The 18441-nt window shown below is 47.1% G+C and overlaps 1 protein-coding gene across 2 annotated transcripts in view; it reads left to right on the top strand.

Annotated features, from left to right (window-relative positions):
* ELMO2 (engulfment and cell motility 2) overlaps positions 1–18441 on the top strand; it is a 290477-nt gene that overhangs the window by 188833 nt on the left and 83203 nt on the right. For both annotated transcript variants that reach the window (XM_086932590.1, XM_086932589.1), the window contains exon 9: positions 3121–3199. In XM_086932590.1, coding sequence (XP_086788716.1) covers positions 3121–3199 — 79 coding nt within the window. The remainder of the gene's footprint in view (positions 1–3120; positions 3200–18441) is intronic.

The following is an 18441-nucleotide window of genomic DNA, read 5'->3' as shown; positions in this document are numbered from 1 at the left end:
CTCAAAAACATGCAGGGGAGACTGTTGATGGGTCTTCCTCGGTCGGACTCTTGCTTGCGCCATCCTAAACGTCTTCACTAGCTCCCCATTAGCAAGTATATTGTATTTAAGAATATTTGTATTTGGCCTAAATCCATCTGTCCTGCATTTATGTTTAAGTTACTATTCCATATAATCATGTGCATACCCTTAGTTCTGCATTTGTCTGCTGGTTATCCTGAAGGTTTGCTGTGTTATGTAAGTTATGACTTTGGCGTAATTCTTCAATGGTGCCTTTCCACCCATGGGTGACACATGTGAACTTGGTTCAGTGCCCCAACAATGAATGTGAAAGACAGGTTAATGTATCCCAACAGTATCCTAGTCATTGTGTAATTGACATGGAAGTATTTATTTTGGGTTAGAAACAATCCCGTAAAGGGATCGGGCGCCCTGGAAACAGTAACCAACCTATTTTGTTATAATATCACACACACACATTATACAAAGAAGAATGAACACTTAAGTAAAAAGTATTTTTTACTACAGGAATGATCTGTTTCTCAGTAAATCTAAAACAACTACACAAAATAATATAAAAACAGCAAAGGAACATTATTAACCACAAGAATAAAATGAACATTTCTAATATTGAAAAATGTCATCTAAAACCTAATACCCTAATGCCTACTTCTATGTGCTATACTAAGAAAGCATTGAAGATAGTGTAACTTGCAGTCTAGAGTTCATTAGGATAAGAGATGCGCTGCATACCTTCTTGACAGCAAGGGCTGTCTTTATCAGTGGAGGCATGAAGAAAGTGTTACCCGTTAAGGGCAAACACACACTGGGGAGTAGTCGCCCGGTCTTTCTCCAGGACTTGGCTTTTATAATCTTCAGGCTTCAGGTGCGATGTAGCATCTGATAGGAGCAAAGTGTTCCAGCAGTACATGAGACAGTCCCTGGCAGAATCTCAGGTGATAATATGGACGAAGGGCTCCTCCTGACAAGTGGCTGTCCATTTATATTCAATCTTATCAGAAATTCGAATTTCTGACATAAGTTTAGGAATATCTGACATAATGATGCGCTTCAAGGTATGTGTCCCAGACGTTTCCTTATGAAAATAAAAGGCAAAAGGACATCAATTCAGACATTATTTTGATTATATTTCTGTATGGGTTTTTTATTTACCCATAACATGGTGAAGGGTAGATATTTGCCCCAGACGAATGTCGCATTAGATGGGTTATTTATGTAATTAATTAAAGAACATTTTTACGCTATCACAGTTCCTAGAAAGATATGGTCTGGCGACATCCGCGTCTACAGGCCGGCATGATGCTGATTTTGCATAAATCAAAGAGTATGGCGATATCCGTTGTCTAAGTTAAGGAAGATGGTGACCTCCATGGACCAAGATGGAGTGGGGGCCTACATAAGATTGAGTCGGACCTTAGGGACTTTACGTACGCAGGTGAAGGTGGTTCTTTGCTGCAGCTTAGCCCAGTTTAAGCCTGAAGAACCCAACCTCTCACTGTGTCTCACACCCGATCACTTGCATTTTAGGAAATCAGTAACAACTTTTCTATTTTTAGATTAACATAGATCAGCTGGTGTAATCTTGCTGTAATGTTTTGTATCAGCAGGATAGAAGGATGCATGTTTAAATAGTCATGTGCTTATTAACATTATGGTCAACCTGCCACTGCACTTGGAGCATGGGAATTTGTCATACATACACCATTACTGTGGTATCTGGTACATGCGTATTTTGGAATCTTGTTCTTTCAGACCACATACTAGATGCTTTTTGAGAGTTTCTTCCGATATCTGATTGTTATGAGCACAGAAAGAAGAAACAAGATGGGCAAGGTTGGAAAAAGGTCACAGCTTGCTAAACCCTTGTTGGAGGTGACTTACGTTGCATTCCAGAATCCTCTACTCTGTAGAGACAATTAACCTTTAGGGCTGTACAAACTAATGTGGTGGCAAGAGAGGTGATATTTTATTGTTCTGTTGATTGAGTAATAACATTTTGACTGAAGCCGTTACTCTTTGCTGAATGCTATGCGAGTATTGATTGAAGGTCGTCTAGGGTGGTTTCTGAATATGCTTCTGTGGTTTGATTCTGTATTAGTCTAGTGATTTAAATTAAATTAATAAAATTTGCACTTTTTGTATGGAGATCTCCAAAGTTGTCGTTGCATCCCTCAACAGAATGTATGTTCTACATTCACGATCAGGCACTGTCCAAAGTAAACGGTGGCCACCGTTCTTTGGAAGCAGAAGCTTCTTTCATATTGTATGTCTATTGCTGGCATCCTGTCTTTCTCATTGGAGTTGTAGTGTAGACAGACTCCATCCATGAAGTTCTTGAACCCATGGTCATCTGAACCTAGTGTGACTGGTCCTACAAATATGGATTGTCACATTACCCACAACTCAGTTTGACTAAGAGTCAAGTAGGAAAGTCATTAAGTAGCTGTATGACAAGCTGTTTTTTTTTTATTCCTGACAGGTTCCCATTTTAATGGATACCCTTCATTTGAAAACATTTAGGCAACTCAAACAATTATGAGTGGAATGCGTGAACTAATCTCAGCCACTGATAATGACTCAGTGTAGTGTTGCAAATCCATGTTTTGCTCATTTGTGCTCCTATTGTTAGGGTCCTATGACATTCAGAACAGTTTTAGCCATGTGCCTCATGGGAGGGTTCAGACTGAACGCAAACAACCCCTAGCCCGTCCTTTACATGTTTAGTTACATTTGTGAGGAGCAGCATACACCATAAACCGGAGAGCAATTGCCCATTTGCTTATTTATGCAAAGCTGCAATTCAATTCTGTACTCTTGTTCTCATTTTCTCCCTGTTTCACTCATTCTTTCTGTCGCTTCTCTTGCTTGATCTATAGTCCTTTCATCCACAACTCTGATTTTTCTCTCTACTGCATTCCTTCCATTTGCCTTGTTCTTTTTTCTTTGTCACTCCAGCATGCTTAACAATTACAATCTCCATGGTCTTTCTGCTCTTTATCATTCTTGTCCACATCTTGTTTCGCTTTAGTGCTCAGCCAGTCCCTTCTAAGGTTCATTGACTGTTTCCAACCTCATTAATTGTGTTTTAATCCACTTTAGCTCCAACCAGGAGATTCAAACGTACGCCATTGCCCTGATAAATGCCCTATTCCTGAAGGCGCCAGAAGACAAGCGACAGGTCTGTGGTTCCTTCCTTAACTTAAAGCAGTGGAAATCTTTGCATTTACTCTTCTTTTGCGGTTGGGACTTATGATTCATACACAGCACATGTAAAGTGATGAAAAAGTAATTGTGGGTATTCCTCAGAATGACAAACATATGTATATATATTCTCATTGGATAGAAAAAAGTACATTGATAATCAAGGTATAGCCAGTGTGAGGAGGATCTTTAAGACACATGGGATGAAGCAGGTTTTTATCATCATGAGTTTTTTCTCACTTCACTTACTAACCATGGTATAGGGAGATGGAGAAAGGGGCTGATTTAAGGGGGAGTCTTTGTTTACAGAAGCCTGCCTGAGAAAGGATTGAGCACCAGTTTCTTACCCTGGTAAAGACTTTCATAGCAAGTAAATTGCTATTTGTCATGGATTTGGCTTGCGAGGCAGTTAAAAGGTATTGGAGGGTAGGTTTGGTCAACAGGGTGTTGTGGAAGGGTCAAGTAGCGGTTATTCTGCCTGTACAACTGCTGATGACAGATGGTCTGGCTTATCTCTGACGAGTAATGGGTTCTAATTCAAGTTTTTATGATGGTGTTTCGAGTTGTTGATTAACAATTATTATCTTTATGTACTTTGCACTAAAGTTGTCTTTGCTTAGCATGCTCTGCTGCTCAATAGCGATGAAGAATATTTATTTTAGAGTTTTATAGAGCACGAACTTGACCCGTTAGGGTATCAGAGCGCCTTACAGAGTCACAAAGTAAACAATAGGAAGGATAACACGAGTACTGTAAAATAGGGGGGAGGGGGTGCTGGGAGAAAGAGGGAAAAGCATTATACAGGATAGTCAATATTACAATCGTCAAGGACGGATTCCGATTACTTGGTGGGGCGAGGTCCCAGGATGGAGGCAGTAGTCTTTGGGGTGGTAGTGGAACGGGATTAGTCAAGGAATTTACCCATGAGGAAGGTTTTGGCCTCCTTTTTGAAGCATGCCAGAGAGGGGATTCTTCTGATGGCGGGTAGGAAGGAGTCCATATTTCTTGGTGCAGCCCCAGCGAAAGCTCGATTGTAGGTTTTTTTTTTTAAAGCGAGCAGGCTGGAGTAGGAGGGCACTGGCCGATCGTTAGTTTCTGCTTCCTCCGGATATCACAAGTTTCTGTGCAAGATACGCAGGGGAGTTTGAGTGTAGGGCCTTGTGCGTGATGCATGCCAACTTGAGATGGATCCTAGCCTCAAGTGGGAGCCAGTTCAATGATTTCAGATGAGGGGTAATGTGATCAAATTTCCTTATGCCGGTAAGTAGTCTGGCAGCTGCGTTGAGGCAGGCTTTTAAAGGTGCAAGGGAGATCTTGGGTAAACCAGATAGGGTCGAGCATCCATATTCCAGCCTGGAAATAACTAGGGATTGGACTGCAAGTCTTAGGTCGGGAGCATCAAGGAATGGTTTCAATTTCCAAAGGTAGCTCAAGTGGAATCTGGTGGAATTGGCCCTTGAGTTGATGTGGTCTTGCATGTTTAGGTTATAGTCCAAGGTGCTACCCAGAGATTTGGCCGAGTCCACAATGGTCGGGGGGCAATTTAAGGCTGTGATCGCTTTGATCCATGTCTGGATCTCCGAATTGCTTTTAGGAGGAGAAATTAGGAGGAACTCAGTTTTCTTTGCATTGAGTTTAAGTTGGTTGGAGGAGAGCCATTGGACGGTCAGCTTCAGGGTCTCGTTTAGGTTGAGGATTTCTTTAAGAGAAGAGATTTTTATGTAGATCTGAGTGTCATTTGCGTACATATGGTAGGAGATATTTGCAGTGCGAAGGACCTCGGCAAGGGGTTCTAAATAGAGGTTGAAAAGGGTGGGGGACAGCGTTGATCCTTGAGGGACTCCCACCGTGACCAAGGAGGGAGCGGACAGGTTGCCGTTGATAAGGAATCTCTGAGATCCGTTTTGGAGGTAGGAACTAAACCAGTCAAGGACAGTGCCATCTAATCCCATCCTGAGTTTGAGGCGTTCGAGTAACATCTCATGGTTGACCGTGTCGAAGGCCGAGGATAGATCTAGGAGGATTAAAGAGACAGGTTTTGTCTTGGTCAAGGGCTTGTAGGGCGTCATCGACAATGTGGAGCATGGTGGTTTCAGTGCTGTGTCTGGGTCGGAAACCAGATTGGCAGTCATCGAGTAGATGGAAGTTGTTGATGTGGTGGCTTAACTGCAGTTGCACACACTTCTCCAGCACTTTAGCCAAGAGAGGAATGTTGGAGATTGGTCTGAAATTGTCTGGGGAGGCTGGGTCCAGCGACGCCTTTTTCAGAATGGGGAGGACTTGGCCCGCTTTTAGAGAGTACGGAATTGAACCTTGCTGGAGAGAGGCATTGATTATCGTAGTCCAGCTGGGAATAAGGGATTGGGCAGCGGTCGCAAGGCAGTTAGAAGGGAGCGGGTCGTTGAAATGGTTATTCGGGTTTAAGGTGGAAAAGATTTTGGCGACAGAGCCTTCGTCGTAGAGTGAGAAGGTGGTCCAATGTGCAAGATTCTTAGCTGAGGATTGTGGAGGGCGGATGGAGGGGGGAAGGTCAGGGGTTGGTAGAGATATTGAGGGCCGCACTAAGTTCGTTACCTAGGGTTTTTATTTTGTTAGCAAAAAATGAGGAGAATTCCTCAGATGAGATGAGAGACTTGGGGTTTTCTTTCACTGTTTTGGTCAGTTTGTTCAATTTATGTTTGACCAGCTCAAAGAGTTTGCGTGGTCTGTTCTGGGCATTTCCTAGTTCGGCTCTGAAGAACTCTTTTTTAGAGTTGAGGATATTCTTGTTGTATGTATTTCTGGCCTGGCGGAGAAGTTTTAGGTGTTATTATAAGTTGAAAACATGATCGGAAACTCCAGAAGGAAAGGCAGTACTTGCAAGAGCAATAACTATATGCATTCTCCCTTAATAGCTTTTATCTAATAGAAGTGTGATCCAGACAGTGGAAGCTCCTTACTTTAGGTTGTATAGCGAATCCTCAAACAAAGGAGTCCTACAATGTTTGTGGACTACATTGTCTGTTGACAAAATCATTTTTCCCTTGGGACAGATTCTGAATTTGGACTAGGCAATCTTTTGTAATATAATGGTCATAATCTTTTATATAGCAACACATGCTGTCAGACTCATGTGAGGGAGTGAGTAAAATCAGATGAGACTACGGCCTTATTTAGGCTTTGGTATCTGCGTGTTAAATGCAGACAGGAATACAAATTTAAAAAAAAGAAGATTGAATAAAAAAGATGCATTTCCTTTTTCAGGATTCGTTTGAAGTTTTGCTCTCCAATACATTGAAAATCTCTAAACTAATTTACCCCAAACTTTGCATGACAGTAGCACTTTATTCAGAAAGTGTGGTTTTTGTTTTGTATTTGTTTTAAATCTGTTCACAGTTTTTTGAGATATTAGTGTACGATAGTTGAAAAGGTGCTTTTTTGATTTGCTTAAAGCTGTAGTACTTTTGAACGAATTTGCACACATTTTGACAAATGTTTAGCTTTTTGAGTTTCATGTAAATCCATCAGGGACATATTTAAAGGGGCGTCAAAATTGTTGAATTTGCTAAGTGTTACTGCTATTTAATGAATCTGCTGAGATTTCTCAAGATGTTACTGAATGAAGCCCAGTTCAAGGATATTTTCAATGAGTTCTGAGAAGGACCAAGGGCAGAGTCAAATGGGAAGGTCAAAAATCTTTGATTTTGGTGCCATATACCAGATCTGCGCAAACCTTAACTTTGTATGTTTACCTTACTCCTGACAAATCTGTGCAAAATTCGTCAGGAATTAACATGTTTAGTTTTCTTTTAGAATGTCAGTTAGCCCAGGGCAAATTAAATGGTGAGGATATAAAATGCTTTGATTTGCCAATAACGATGGCTCCATATGATAGATTTTCACAAAGGCCGAGATTACAGAATTGTGCTTAATTTGCAAACTGTCTTGTGCTGGGGTGTTGGATGCATAGGCAGTTGGACACAGGACCTTGCTGCATTCCATCTCCTACCACACTTGGTTGAAAGCCGGACACGGCTGGGACTGGGTTCAGGGTCTGGCTGCAGGATATGGCTGGATCTAAACTGGGGTGGCATGGTGAGCAAAAGAAAAATGGATTTAACACAGATCGCTTGAATGGAGGTGAATGCATGATGTATTCAACATTCCGTCCATCATTTGTTTGTTTAGCACAGTGATACTCAAAGTACGGCCCGGAGGCCGCATGCAGCCCTCCTGACCTTTACATGCGGCCCCCAGGGCAACAGCAGCACTGGGCTGCCGTATACTCGACTCAGCACTATCATGAAAAATAAAGTTAAATATACATCAAACACAAATTAATTGCAGTTAGGTAAAGAAAGTAACTTGTTCCTTAACTTTAGGAAGACCTTCATTTTTAGGTCTCGCCTATGCAGCGCTTAAGCGCTGCTTTGGAGTGGCCTCTTGGAATCACTCCATACTTTTTGGGAAACTCGTGCATGTACTGCACTGTTTCCAGTGAGCCCTCGTGCATGTACACGTTTACCTTGTGGTAGCGAGCAGCGGCACCATCTGTTTGCAATTATCGCGCCCACCGATGCTCGCTCCCGTGAGGTAAACACTGTAGATGGACTGAGCCTGGAAGCCGCACCCCCATTTTCTACCGTGGCGTTTCTGTCTGCGCTCCACTCCAACCTCCTTGAGTGGTGCCCTTAGCGTCTACAGGCACAGCAACCACAGTGCTTTCCTTATCTACGGATAGCAGGCAGGACCAATTGCAGCCTAGAAACATTTAATAAACGATTATGTTATATGTAGGCATGCTGATACTAATAGAAATGCCCCAGTGCAGAACATGTGATAAACGCTGCACAGCCAACCATAAAATGTCAGTATCACAGAGCCCAAGTCAACGAACTGCAATGAATCTCTTGGCCATTAATACTTACTTATCTTCTGCCTAGAGATCATCTAACCAGCCTATAAGTCTTGGCTTAAATCTTGGCTAACGCAAAGAAAGGAAACCTGCAATCACTAAAATGCTGGTTGTACGGGAAGATCATCCAGAATCTCTTCTCCAGGCGGAGCGATAGCTGGACATGCAGCAGATATGACGCCCAGCAGGCAGACACAGGGCAATCCCATCCCCCCCGCCCCCCCTCAGAAGGACATGCGCCTTCGCCACGCTGACTACTTGCTCATGTTTACATCAGGTCGTACCTCGTGTGAACTGCTCTGCCGTGCCATCGGTCTGGGATGACGCTGCGCCCACGCTGGTCAGGTGATGCGAAAGGGAATCTGCTCCCTTGGCACGCGCAGCCTGAATTGTACATACGCTTCTTAATTTGCTGTGTGTTTGTTTCCTGGCCCCGGGGGCATAGCGAGAGAATCGTAAACTATTCCGGTGGATCTTAAAAATGTATACTACCATTTTGGACACTAATTTGCATATTTGACTGTTTTCCAAAACAGACACCATGCGATCTAGTGACCCCCCATCCCACCCAAAGATGCCTCTTAAATGGGGCTCCACCCGAATCCCCAATGTGCAGTTAAAAATATAGGTTTAGATGCTGGCAGAATGTCAGCACTGTTCAAGAATCTCAGCATGGCCCCATCCCATTTCTTTTAATAGCCATCTACTTCCATTATCTGTTGTTTGAAGGGGTAAGGTGTGTTCCAAGAAGGACGGGTTTCATGGGGTCTTCGCTTTGAAAAGAATCGCACACGAACTGTTAGTATTTTTTTTATTATTCTCATTAAAGTGCTGGTTAGTAACAGGGCCCCCGTTTCCTTATGAACATTCAGAGTTCATGATGTAGGTGAACGTAGGTGACTCATGGCCTAGAGGGAAAGCAGGCTTCTGCACCTGGAAGTTGGCACTGTTGTGGCTCACGTGCACGCCCTGGTGCCTTTCCGGTCACCGACCTTCTTTACTCGGGGGAGGAGCGGGGCATTTGTTGAGATGTGCTCACAAGCCATCATTGAGGGCAGATCCTGGGGTTGGTATCTCAAAGCCTATGAGGACGCTGATGAGAGTCACATCTCAGAAGGGACAAGGAAAGCTTAGTGACCTCAGTCTCTAACCTGGAAGCTGAATTCCACAGAGCTGCCCACAACAAAACACTCCACTCAAGGCTAGAGCGAGCAAAGTGCAAAAATCCCCGCTATAAGAAGAACATTGGCTGAAGAGCAGTGTCAGTGCAGACTGCACAGATTTTAAACCAACTGCCACCAAAGACGTAAAACGTGGAAGCTGCAGTTCAGAAGGGTAGAAAAGACCTGGCATGTCCTAAAAATAAGTATAAACAACCAGCCTGATTTCCTGGCGCCACAAAGCCTGTGAACTTCAAGCCCAAGCAAAATATTTGGTTCAAGTGCAGTTTGCGACAGACACAGGACCAAGGTGTGTTTGCAGGGAAAAGCTTCAGAAACCACCTGATTGGGCACTACTGACAGTGATCAGACTTATAATTCTCTCGGTGGCCCCAATTGCCAATGGCTGACTGGCATCAGAGCAGACTGAAAGGTCTCTCCTACCCGCCTGGACACGCAGAAGCAGTACTAGCGTAGAAACTTGTAATGGGACATTGGAAAGCCATGCTACACACTTCACCTTTCAGACAACCACGAAAACCTGCTAAAAACATAGAAATGCGCATAATGACGAGATAACGCTTACAATACACAGCGGTCGGGCAGTTATCACTTCGACTGATGCTTCAAAACCCAAACTATAACTGTTCCACAACTAGCTGGCATCTTGGGTGGCTTTAATGTACATTTATTCCTGCTGGCCTCCATTTGGCCTCCTCACAAGTTTAATCTTTTGTTTCCAAAATAATACTGCAACAGCTTGCATCACGGATGCCCTGGTATGTACACCTAATCCCCCATCCACCCATCCCCGGCGGACCATGCGGCAAGACATTCTTCCAACCAAGCTCTCCCCTACAGTGTAATGGTGTCCGTCCCATAATGCACTGCGACACTTCTCCAGGGATATGGAACTAAAAATGCCAGTTCGAGGCATGTGGGATGCTGAATTCATATCTGTGCATAGATCGCCACCTAGTGTTGGGTCCGGATGATTGCACATTGTTGTCCTGGAAGAGTCTTCGAAGTATCACGAGATAGGTGGCTCCTCCCCTGGACTACAGTGCGCATGGGCATCGCCTCCATCCCCAGATTGTTTTTTTCCGCCATTGGGTTCGGATGTGTTTCGGTTCCCTCTGTCGGAACCGATAGTTGTTCAACTTCTAATCGAGACCAAAAGGTCTTTAGGCTGGGCGTCGGTATAGTTGCGTACGGGTTTCTTTTCTGACTCTCAGCTCCCATCTCTTGCTGCCCTTCCACGTGCTTTCGGCGCGGACGGGCCTACACTACACTTTGCTATGGAGCGAACTCCGTTTAAGAAGTGCCCGGTGTGTAACTCCAAATATTCACACCTCGACGTGCACCCTGTGTGCAATACATGCTTGTCACCGGATCACCACGAAGACAGCTGCATGGCGTGTTCGAAAGCCGGTGCAAGAAGACTTTGAAGATTCGTCGGGCCCATAGGCTCCAGGCTAGGTTATCGACTGCGGCGCCCCCACCAGACGACATATTCCAAGAATCTGTCGAGGGAGAAGACGACGGGCAAGGTTCGGGCTCTAGTCCCGCGTCCGAGGGGGAGACCTACGACGCGGGTGAGGAGAACTTTGACGAAGTCACCGACGAGGTAGGGGACGACGATCAGGCTTTTGCCACTATGGGGGATAGCTCGGAGGAGGAGCATCCCCAAACAGACTCAGGGGTTATTCCCCTTCATACGGCCCAGGTCGAGGGATCGCCTCCGGGCCTTACCCAAGATCTAATTCTGAGTCCTGCGTCCCCGCCTCCAGGCCCGGTCACGGACATTTATGAGCCGCCACTTACGTTGAAGAAAACGAAAGTGAAGCCAACTGGTCACGCACCCTCGGATGCGAAACCGAAACTGAAAGTTGCGCTGGTGCAGAAAGTTCTGGAGGCGTCAACTTCCAAGGAGATCAAAATGGCCGACTCGAAGAGCCACGCCAAGATGGCCGACCCGAAGCCCTCGGGGTCGGTGCCGAAGGCGAAATCGTCCGACGCGGCCGCGTCGGCTCCGAAAGGGGTTGTGGACCCGAAGACGGCTCCGAAGAAGCGTCAGGGCGACGACGCACATGGGCATGGGGCGTCGGCCCCGAAGAGGGTGCCAGCGGGTGATCAGGCTCTCGACGCTGAGAAGTCGCTCGAGCCGGTCAAGCCCTCTCCGGCCTTGACGAAGAAGGTGGCGGAATCCCTGCAGCGGATACGAAAAGACAGTGTGGTTCCCGCCCCGGGCACTGTGACGCCTAAGCTCATGCCTAAGCCTGCGAAGGAGCAGACGCCTATCCGTTACACCCTTCCTCCCAAGTCGGCACCGAAGGCCTTCGCACCGAAACAGGGCGGACCCTCGAAGGAGGTATTGGCACCGAAAGCTGCCTTGGTGGTGTCGAAGCTTCGGCTCCAACCGCTTGCTGAGGAGGAACGTCGTGAGGTAATCATCAACGCCAACACCGGGAAACTGTCTCTCCTCAAGAGGAAAATTACGACTGAGCCGGCGTTGGAACATTTTAAGATCCCTCTCAAAAACAAAAGGGACTCTGCGGAATCTTCGGCGCTGGTGGAACCTGTGTCCCCACAAGCCCGAGGACACTCGCCAACACATTCCGCCGCAGGCGATGCGGACGAGGAAGACGCCGAGTACAACTATCCGGCGTACTCGGATCCGGAGGAGGAGCACGAACCTTGGTCAGCCGGAGGCGACCCAGATGACCCGCAGTCGGGCCAGGACGCGCAACTTTTTGCGGCGAAAACGTCCCCGACTGAGGACTCAGCGGCCTTTAACGTTCTGATCGAGAGAGCTGCGGCTAACCACGACGTCGAGCTGCACTCGGACCCCGTGGATGTGGACTTCTTGTTTGACACTTTCTCTGTAGCTGGAAAGTCAGTCAAAACTCTGCCGATGCTTAAAGGGGTGCTTAAACATGCAACGGAGGTCTTCAAGGAGCCCACCCGGGCGTGTGTGGTCAACCCTCGCATCGACAAGAAATATAAGGCAGCACCCACAGATCCTACATATATCAGGGGACACTTGCCATTGGACTCCTTGGTTGTTTCCAACGCTCGGAAGAGGGCGAACTCTCAAACTACTGGTGACGCTCCTCCCCCAGACAAAGAGTCGAAGATCTTTGAGGCCTCCGGCAAACGGATTGCTGCACAGGCAGCTAATATCTGGAGAATATCTAACACACAAGCCCTGCTTGCACGTTATGATAGGGCCCATTATGACACCTTAGAGGCCATACTGCAACACTTGCCTGACCAATACAAGGAGGCAGGGGAGATGCTGATTCAGGAAGGAAAACTCATTACGAATGCATCCATCAAATGTGCACTGGATGTGGCAGAAACAGCCTCCAGGGCTATCAATACCAGTGTGTTGCTTAGACGCCATGCCTGGCTTAGAATTTCAGGGTTCAAACCCGACATCCAAACTACAATACTGAATCAAACAGTTAACCCTGACCACCTGTTTGGCCCTGAGGTGGACGCGACCCTGGAAAAAATGAAAAAAGATACGGAAACTGCCAAGTCTATGGGGGCCTTACAAAGTCAGCAGTTTCGGAGTGGTTCCTTTCGCCGCTCCACTTCCAGAGGCACCTCAAGGGGTCAGGCATCGCAGTCCGCACAATATTACAAGAGTAACACCCAAGCCTCGTACAACAACAAGGGTAGAGGTGGTTACAGAGGCAATAACGTCAAGGGCAGGGGACGTGGAAACAATAGCTCCAGGTCCACCACCACCAACAAACAGTGACGTCTTGTCACTGCCCCCCGACCATACAACACCGGTCGGGGGGAGACTCCAGCAGTTCCTGCCGGCGTGGAAGTCCATCACCACGGACAGGTGGGTGAGGTCTCTTATCCAGTACGGGTACTGTCTAGAGCTTACTTCCATTCCACCGGACATACCCCCAAGGAGCCGTCCTATGTCAGGCGAGCACTTGACCTTGTTGCAGCAAGAAGTTCTAGTCATGCTGCAAAAAGGGGCGATAGAGCTCGTTCCATTCCAAGAGCGGGGAACAGGGGTTTACTCCCTGTATTTTCTGATCCCCAAAAAGGACGGATCCCTCAGGCCAATCCTGGACCTCAGGCCCCTAAACTGGTACATCCTCTCGGAGCACTTCCATATGCTCACGTTGCAGCAGGTGCTTCCCCTGCTTCAGCAGGGGGACTTCCTGGCTACGCTGGATCTGAAAGATGCCTATTTTCATATCCCCCTGCATCCTTCCCACAGGAAGTATCTCAGATTCACGATTTTAGACCAGCATTACCAGTTCAGGGTTCTGCCGTTCGGGGTCACCACGGCGCCAAGGGTGTTTACAAAGTGCCTAGCGACTGTGGCGGCGCATATCCGTCGCCAGAACGTCCACGTCTTTCCCTACCTGGACGACTGGCTCATTCAGGCGAGGACAGAACGACAGTGCGTCGACCATGCGTCACGCACCATTCATCTCCTGCACGATCTGGGATTCTCTCTGAACTATCCAAAGTCCCATCTTCAGCCCGCCCACGTGCGACAGTATCTGGGCGCGACAATAAACACTCTGGCAGCCACTGCGCAGCCAAATTCAGTGAGAATCGCCAGTATCCAGGCGCTGATCCAGCGGTTCAGACGTCAACACTCGCTTCCAGCGAAGGTGTTCCTGCAGTTGATAGGCATGATGGCCTCCTGCATCTCCATTGTCCCGCACGCGAGACTACATATGCGTCCGCTTCAGGAGTGCCTTGCACGTCAGTGGACTCAGGCTCATGGGCAACTGACAGACCTAGTGTTGGTGAGCGGTCGGGCATACAACTCTCTGCATTGGTGGAACCCACACAACCTTTGCAAGGGCCGACCATTCCAAGAGCCTGTGCCACAGATTATCCTGACGACGGACGCCTCTCTCCAGGGATGGGGAGCGCATGTACTCCAGTACACGGTGCAGGGACTCTGGACACTACAGCAAAGGAAGATGCACATCAATGTGTTGGAACTGATGGCGATCTTCATGGCCTTGAAGGCGTTCAAAGTACATCTGTGCAACAAGGTCGTGTTGATCCGGACGGACAACATGACAGCCATGTACTACATTCAGAAGCAGGGAGGCACACACTCTCCACAGCTGTCTCATCTGGCTCAGAGCATGTGGAAGTGGGCCATTCAGAGGAACATCTTCCTCATGGCAGAGCATCTCCCGGGCAAGGACAATCAAATGGCAGATCTGCTCAGCAGGCACAGCCATCAAATGCACGAGTGGGAGATACATCCATCAGTACTCCAACCGTACTTCCAAAGGTGGGGTCATCCAGAGATAGACCTGTTCGCCACAAAGGAGAACGCAAAATGCCAAAGCTTCGCTGCCAGGTTCCCACACCCGCAATCACAGGGCAATGCGATGTGGATGAACTGGTCAGGCAGATTTGCGTACGCTTTTCCCCCAGCACCTCTGATACCGCTGGTGGCACGCAAGCTCAGGCAGCACTCGATGACTCTCATCCTGGTTGCTCCAACGTGGGCTCGCCAGCCGTGGTACACCACGTTTCTGGAACTCTCCGTGGTACCGCATCAAAGGCTTCATCTCACTCCCAGCCTTCTGACGCAGAGCCATGGCGACATTCAGCACCCAGATCCGCAACAGCTCAACCTGGCGATCTGGCTCCTGAAGTCCTAGAGTTTGGCTACCTCAATCTTCCTCCCGATTGCATGAACATCATTCGGGAGGCAAGGAAGCCCACTACGAGAGCTTGTTATGCGGCTAAATGGAAGAGATTTGTCATCTACTGTGTTAACCACGATATTGACCCGCTGGATGCTTCCATTCAAAACATCATTTGTTACCTGTTCCACTTGTATCAATGCAATCTGGCGTACTCTTCCATCCGCATTCACCTGTCTGCTATGGCAGCGTACCTCCAGAATAGGCAACACCTGTCACTCTTCAAGGTCCCTGCTATCAAGGCCTTTCTGGAAGGACTCAAAAGGGTCATTCCACCAAGGACCCCACCAGCTCCAGAATGGAACCTCAATGTGGTTCTTACAAGGCTGATGGGTCCTCCCTTTGAGCCACTGCACTCTTGTGAGCTTCAGCTTCTGACTTGGAAGGTTGCGTTCTTAGTAGCAATTACATCGCTACGGAGGGTTAGCGAGCTGCAGGCGCTCACCATCCAAGAACCTTTCTTCCAGGTACATGCTAACAGGGTGGTGCTCCGCACTAACCCGAAATTCCTACCCAAAGTGGTATCACAATTCCACATAAACCAAACAATTGAATTGCCGGTGTTTTTCCAAAACCCGGAGACGCTGGCGGAGCGCATGCTCCACACCCTTGATGTTAAGCGGGCCTTGATGTACTATGTAGACAGGACAAAAGATTTTCGCAAAACCAAGCAGCTTTTTGTTGCTTTTGCCACACACCACAAAGGGAACGCTATCTCCAAAGCTGGGATCGCTAGGTGGATAGTAAAATGCATTCAGATCTGTTACGCTAAAGCTAAGCGCACTCTAACTATCCCACCGAGGGCCCACTCCACCAGAAAGTTGGGGGCCTCTATGGCTTTCCTAGGTAACATTCCCCTAGAAGATATCTGTAGAGCAGCCACATGGTCTACCACACATACTTTCACTAAGCACTACTGTGTAGACGTGCATTCCAAACAGCAGGCAGCTGTTGGTCAGGCTGTTCTAAAAACACTTTTTCAGACTGCTGCAGCTGGCACGGGCGGCCGCCGCTAATGGAGGGACTGCTATATATTCTATGCACAGATATGAATTCAGCAGCCCACATGCCTCGAACTGCAAATGCTACTTACCAGTATGCATCTGTTCTTGGCATGTAGGGCTGCTGACATTCATATCGCCCACCCTCCTCCCCGGCGCCTGTAGCAGCTGCAGTACTTCATTCATAAGTATATATGTATATGCTCATAGCATGGTCATCACTCACATTCTTCACTCCATCTCTGCCAATGGCTAAAAACAATCTGGGGATGGAGGCGATGCCCATGCGCACTGTAGTCCAGGGGAGGAGCCACCTATCTCGTGATACTTCGAAGACTCTTCCAGGACAACAATGTGCAATCATCCGGACCCAACACTAGGTGGCGATCTATGCACAGATATGAATGTCAGCAGCCCTACATGCCAAGAACAGATGCATACTGGTAAGTAGCATTTGCATTACATTTCCTCTGTTGCCCTTTGCGTTTGTAGTGTTGCTTAAAAACATAGGCAAAGTCAATATCTCTGGCTAAACACTTATAAGGTCTTAACGCCTTAACTGCGGCCGTTATTTTGGCGCAGTGCGGGCGTTCTGAAAGGTGGGCGGGGCCACGTCGGCCGTTGGCCGTTGGCCGACGGCAGCACTAGCGAGGTAGTGCTGCCGTCGGCCAACGGCCGACAGCAGCGTGCAACGGGTTAAAGGCGAGACCATTTGGCTATGCCAATGCTTGTTAAAGACAGCCACTAGATATACATGCTTTGCTTCCCCGACACCAACTTTACACGTCCCGCTGGCATCAGTGAGTTCCCATGGTTTAGCACATTTCATCCTAAGTGAGATGGGTATGCCAAGACGTGGGTCCCTTGCTCACTGTGCCACTGGATTCAAGCTGGCCTGGCTGATGATTAATAACCCGAAACCGGTCCCAGAATGTTTGTTTCTGGTCTAGGGAGGCCCTGGCTTGGCAGTTTGGGCTGGACTTTTCTCATGAGGAACAGGGTCAAGACTGACCTGCATATGGCTGGGTCTAATCTGGGGTGGCATGGTGAGCAAAATAATAATGGCTTCAACCCAGGTCTCTTGACTGGGAGTGAATGCATGATTTATTTAGCATTCCGCCCATCATTTGTTTGCCAAGCCCTACATCCAAACCACGCCTTGCACAACTGAAGGGTATGCGTGGCAGGGGTGGGATGGCCGTGTGGATGCAGAGCATTGCCTATATCCAATCTTCAGTCAGGCGCAGTAGGGTCTAGATGTATGGTCCGTGGTGCAACGTCCAACTGCTAATCATTTTTATTTAATAATTTTGAAAAACACAAACTCATTGAAAAAACACATTTCAAGTAATGTTATGTTTCAGGTGGTGCGAACACTGTAACTGTGTGAAACAAAACATAAGACATTCAATAAAAAACTCAAGTAAAGTGACTTTATGGTTCCACATCAAAACCAGAAAACCCCTGAAATTCGCCCATTATGGTCCGCTACTGAACCGTAACTGGAGCCTCCTAGTGCTGCTTCAGATTTTTTATTGAATTCTTAGGGCCTCATTATGAGTGCCCTAGATGTGATGGTGGTGGTACTGCACCACTGGATGTGAGGCTCTGAGGAGACCGCATTGACAGGAATTCTAAGTTGCACCTTTAGAATTCCGGAGACCGGAGGAATTAATTTCTAATCTAAAATCCCCATTACTTCTCCATTCTCCCCCACTTTTTCTGTTGGAGATTTCAGCTCTATTTGGCAGCCCGTGTTTCAGTGAATCTTAGAATCTCGATTGTGCTGGTAACTGTTGTGACTGGCCCCATCAGAGATTGCTACAGACTTAGAATGGATACCAAAGTTGTTTCCCTTTTTAGAGTGTATTTGCTCTATTTTGTGCTCTTCCAATTGACTGTATCCTAGTGAAGTGCATTGGTGGACTCTGAAGTGCAGGTTTTCAAGAATGGTCATGTATCCTGTCACCACTGGTTGGTAGTTGAGCTTAAGAATTTCTACTTTCTCTTGATAATTGAGCTGATAGTTTTTTTCTCATGTCATTATTGAACTGGATGGGTTTAATTTATGTACTGTGGATAACGGTATGTACAGACGTTTTCTTTTACCCATATTTTTACGGGCTCGGCGACGTCACCACTTCGTCAGAAGTGGGGAGGAGCTGCGAGCCGTATTGTTATAACCTGTAGTATGAACTGAAAAGTACGTCACTTGATGATAACAGTGGTAATTTTATTTCTTCACCTCTTAATTGTTCCTCTTCCCCTGTTTGTGATGATGGCAAAGTAACTCTCCTTTTCAATATGATTCTGTTGGACAGAGATGCTCCATTCTCTCGTAAGATTTTGCTTCATCTTACCTTCTGGCTAGTACCACAGAGTGCGACCCTTGTGTTACCTTCTCAAATGATGATGATGAGGATACTGCTGTGCTGGTGATGACTATGTAG

This window comes from Lissotriton vulgaris, chromosome 7 (genome assembly GCF_964263255.1).
Source record: "Lissotriton vulgaris chromosome 7, aLisVul1.2, whole genome shotgun sequence".
Classification (NCBI taxonomy): domain Eukaryota; kingdom Metazoa; phylum Chordata; class Amphibia; order Caudata; family Salamandridae; genus Lissotriton; species Lissotriton vulgaris.
The sequence above is the reverse complement of the archived record's forward strand: the minus strand, read 5'-3'. Positions and strand labels throughout refer to the sequence as shown.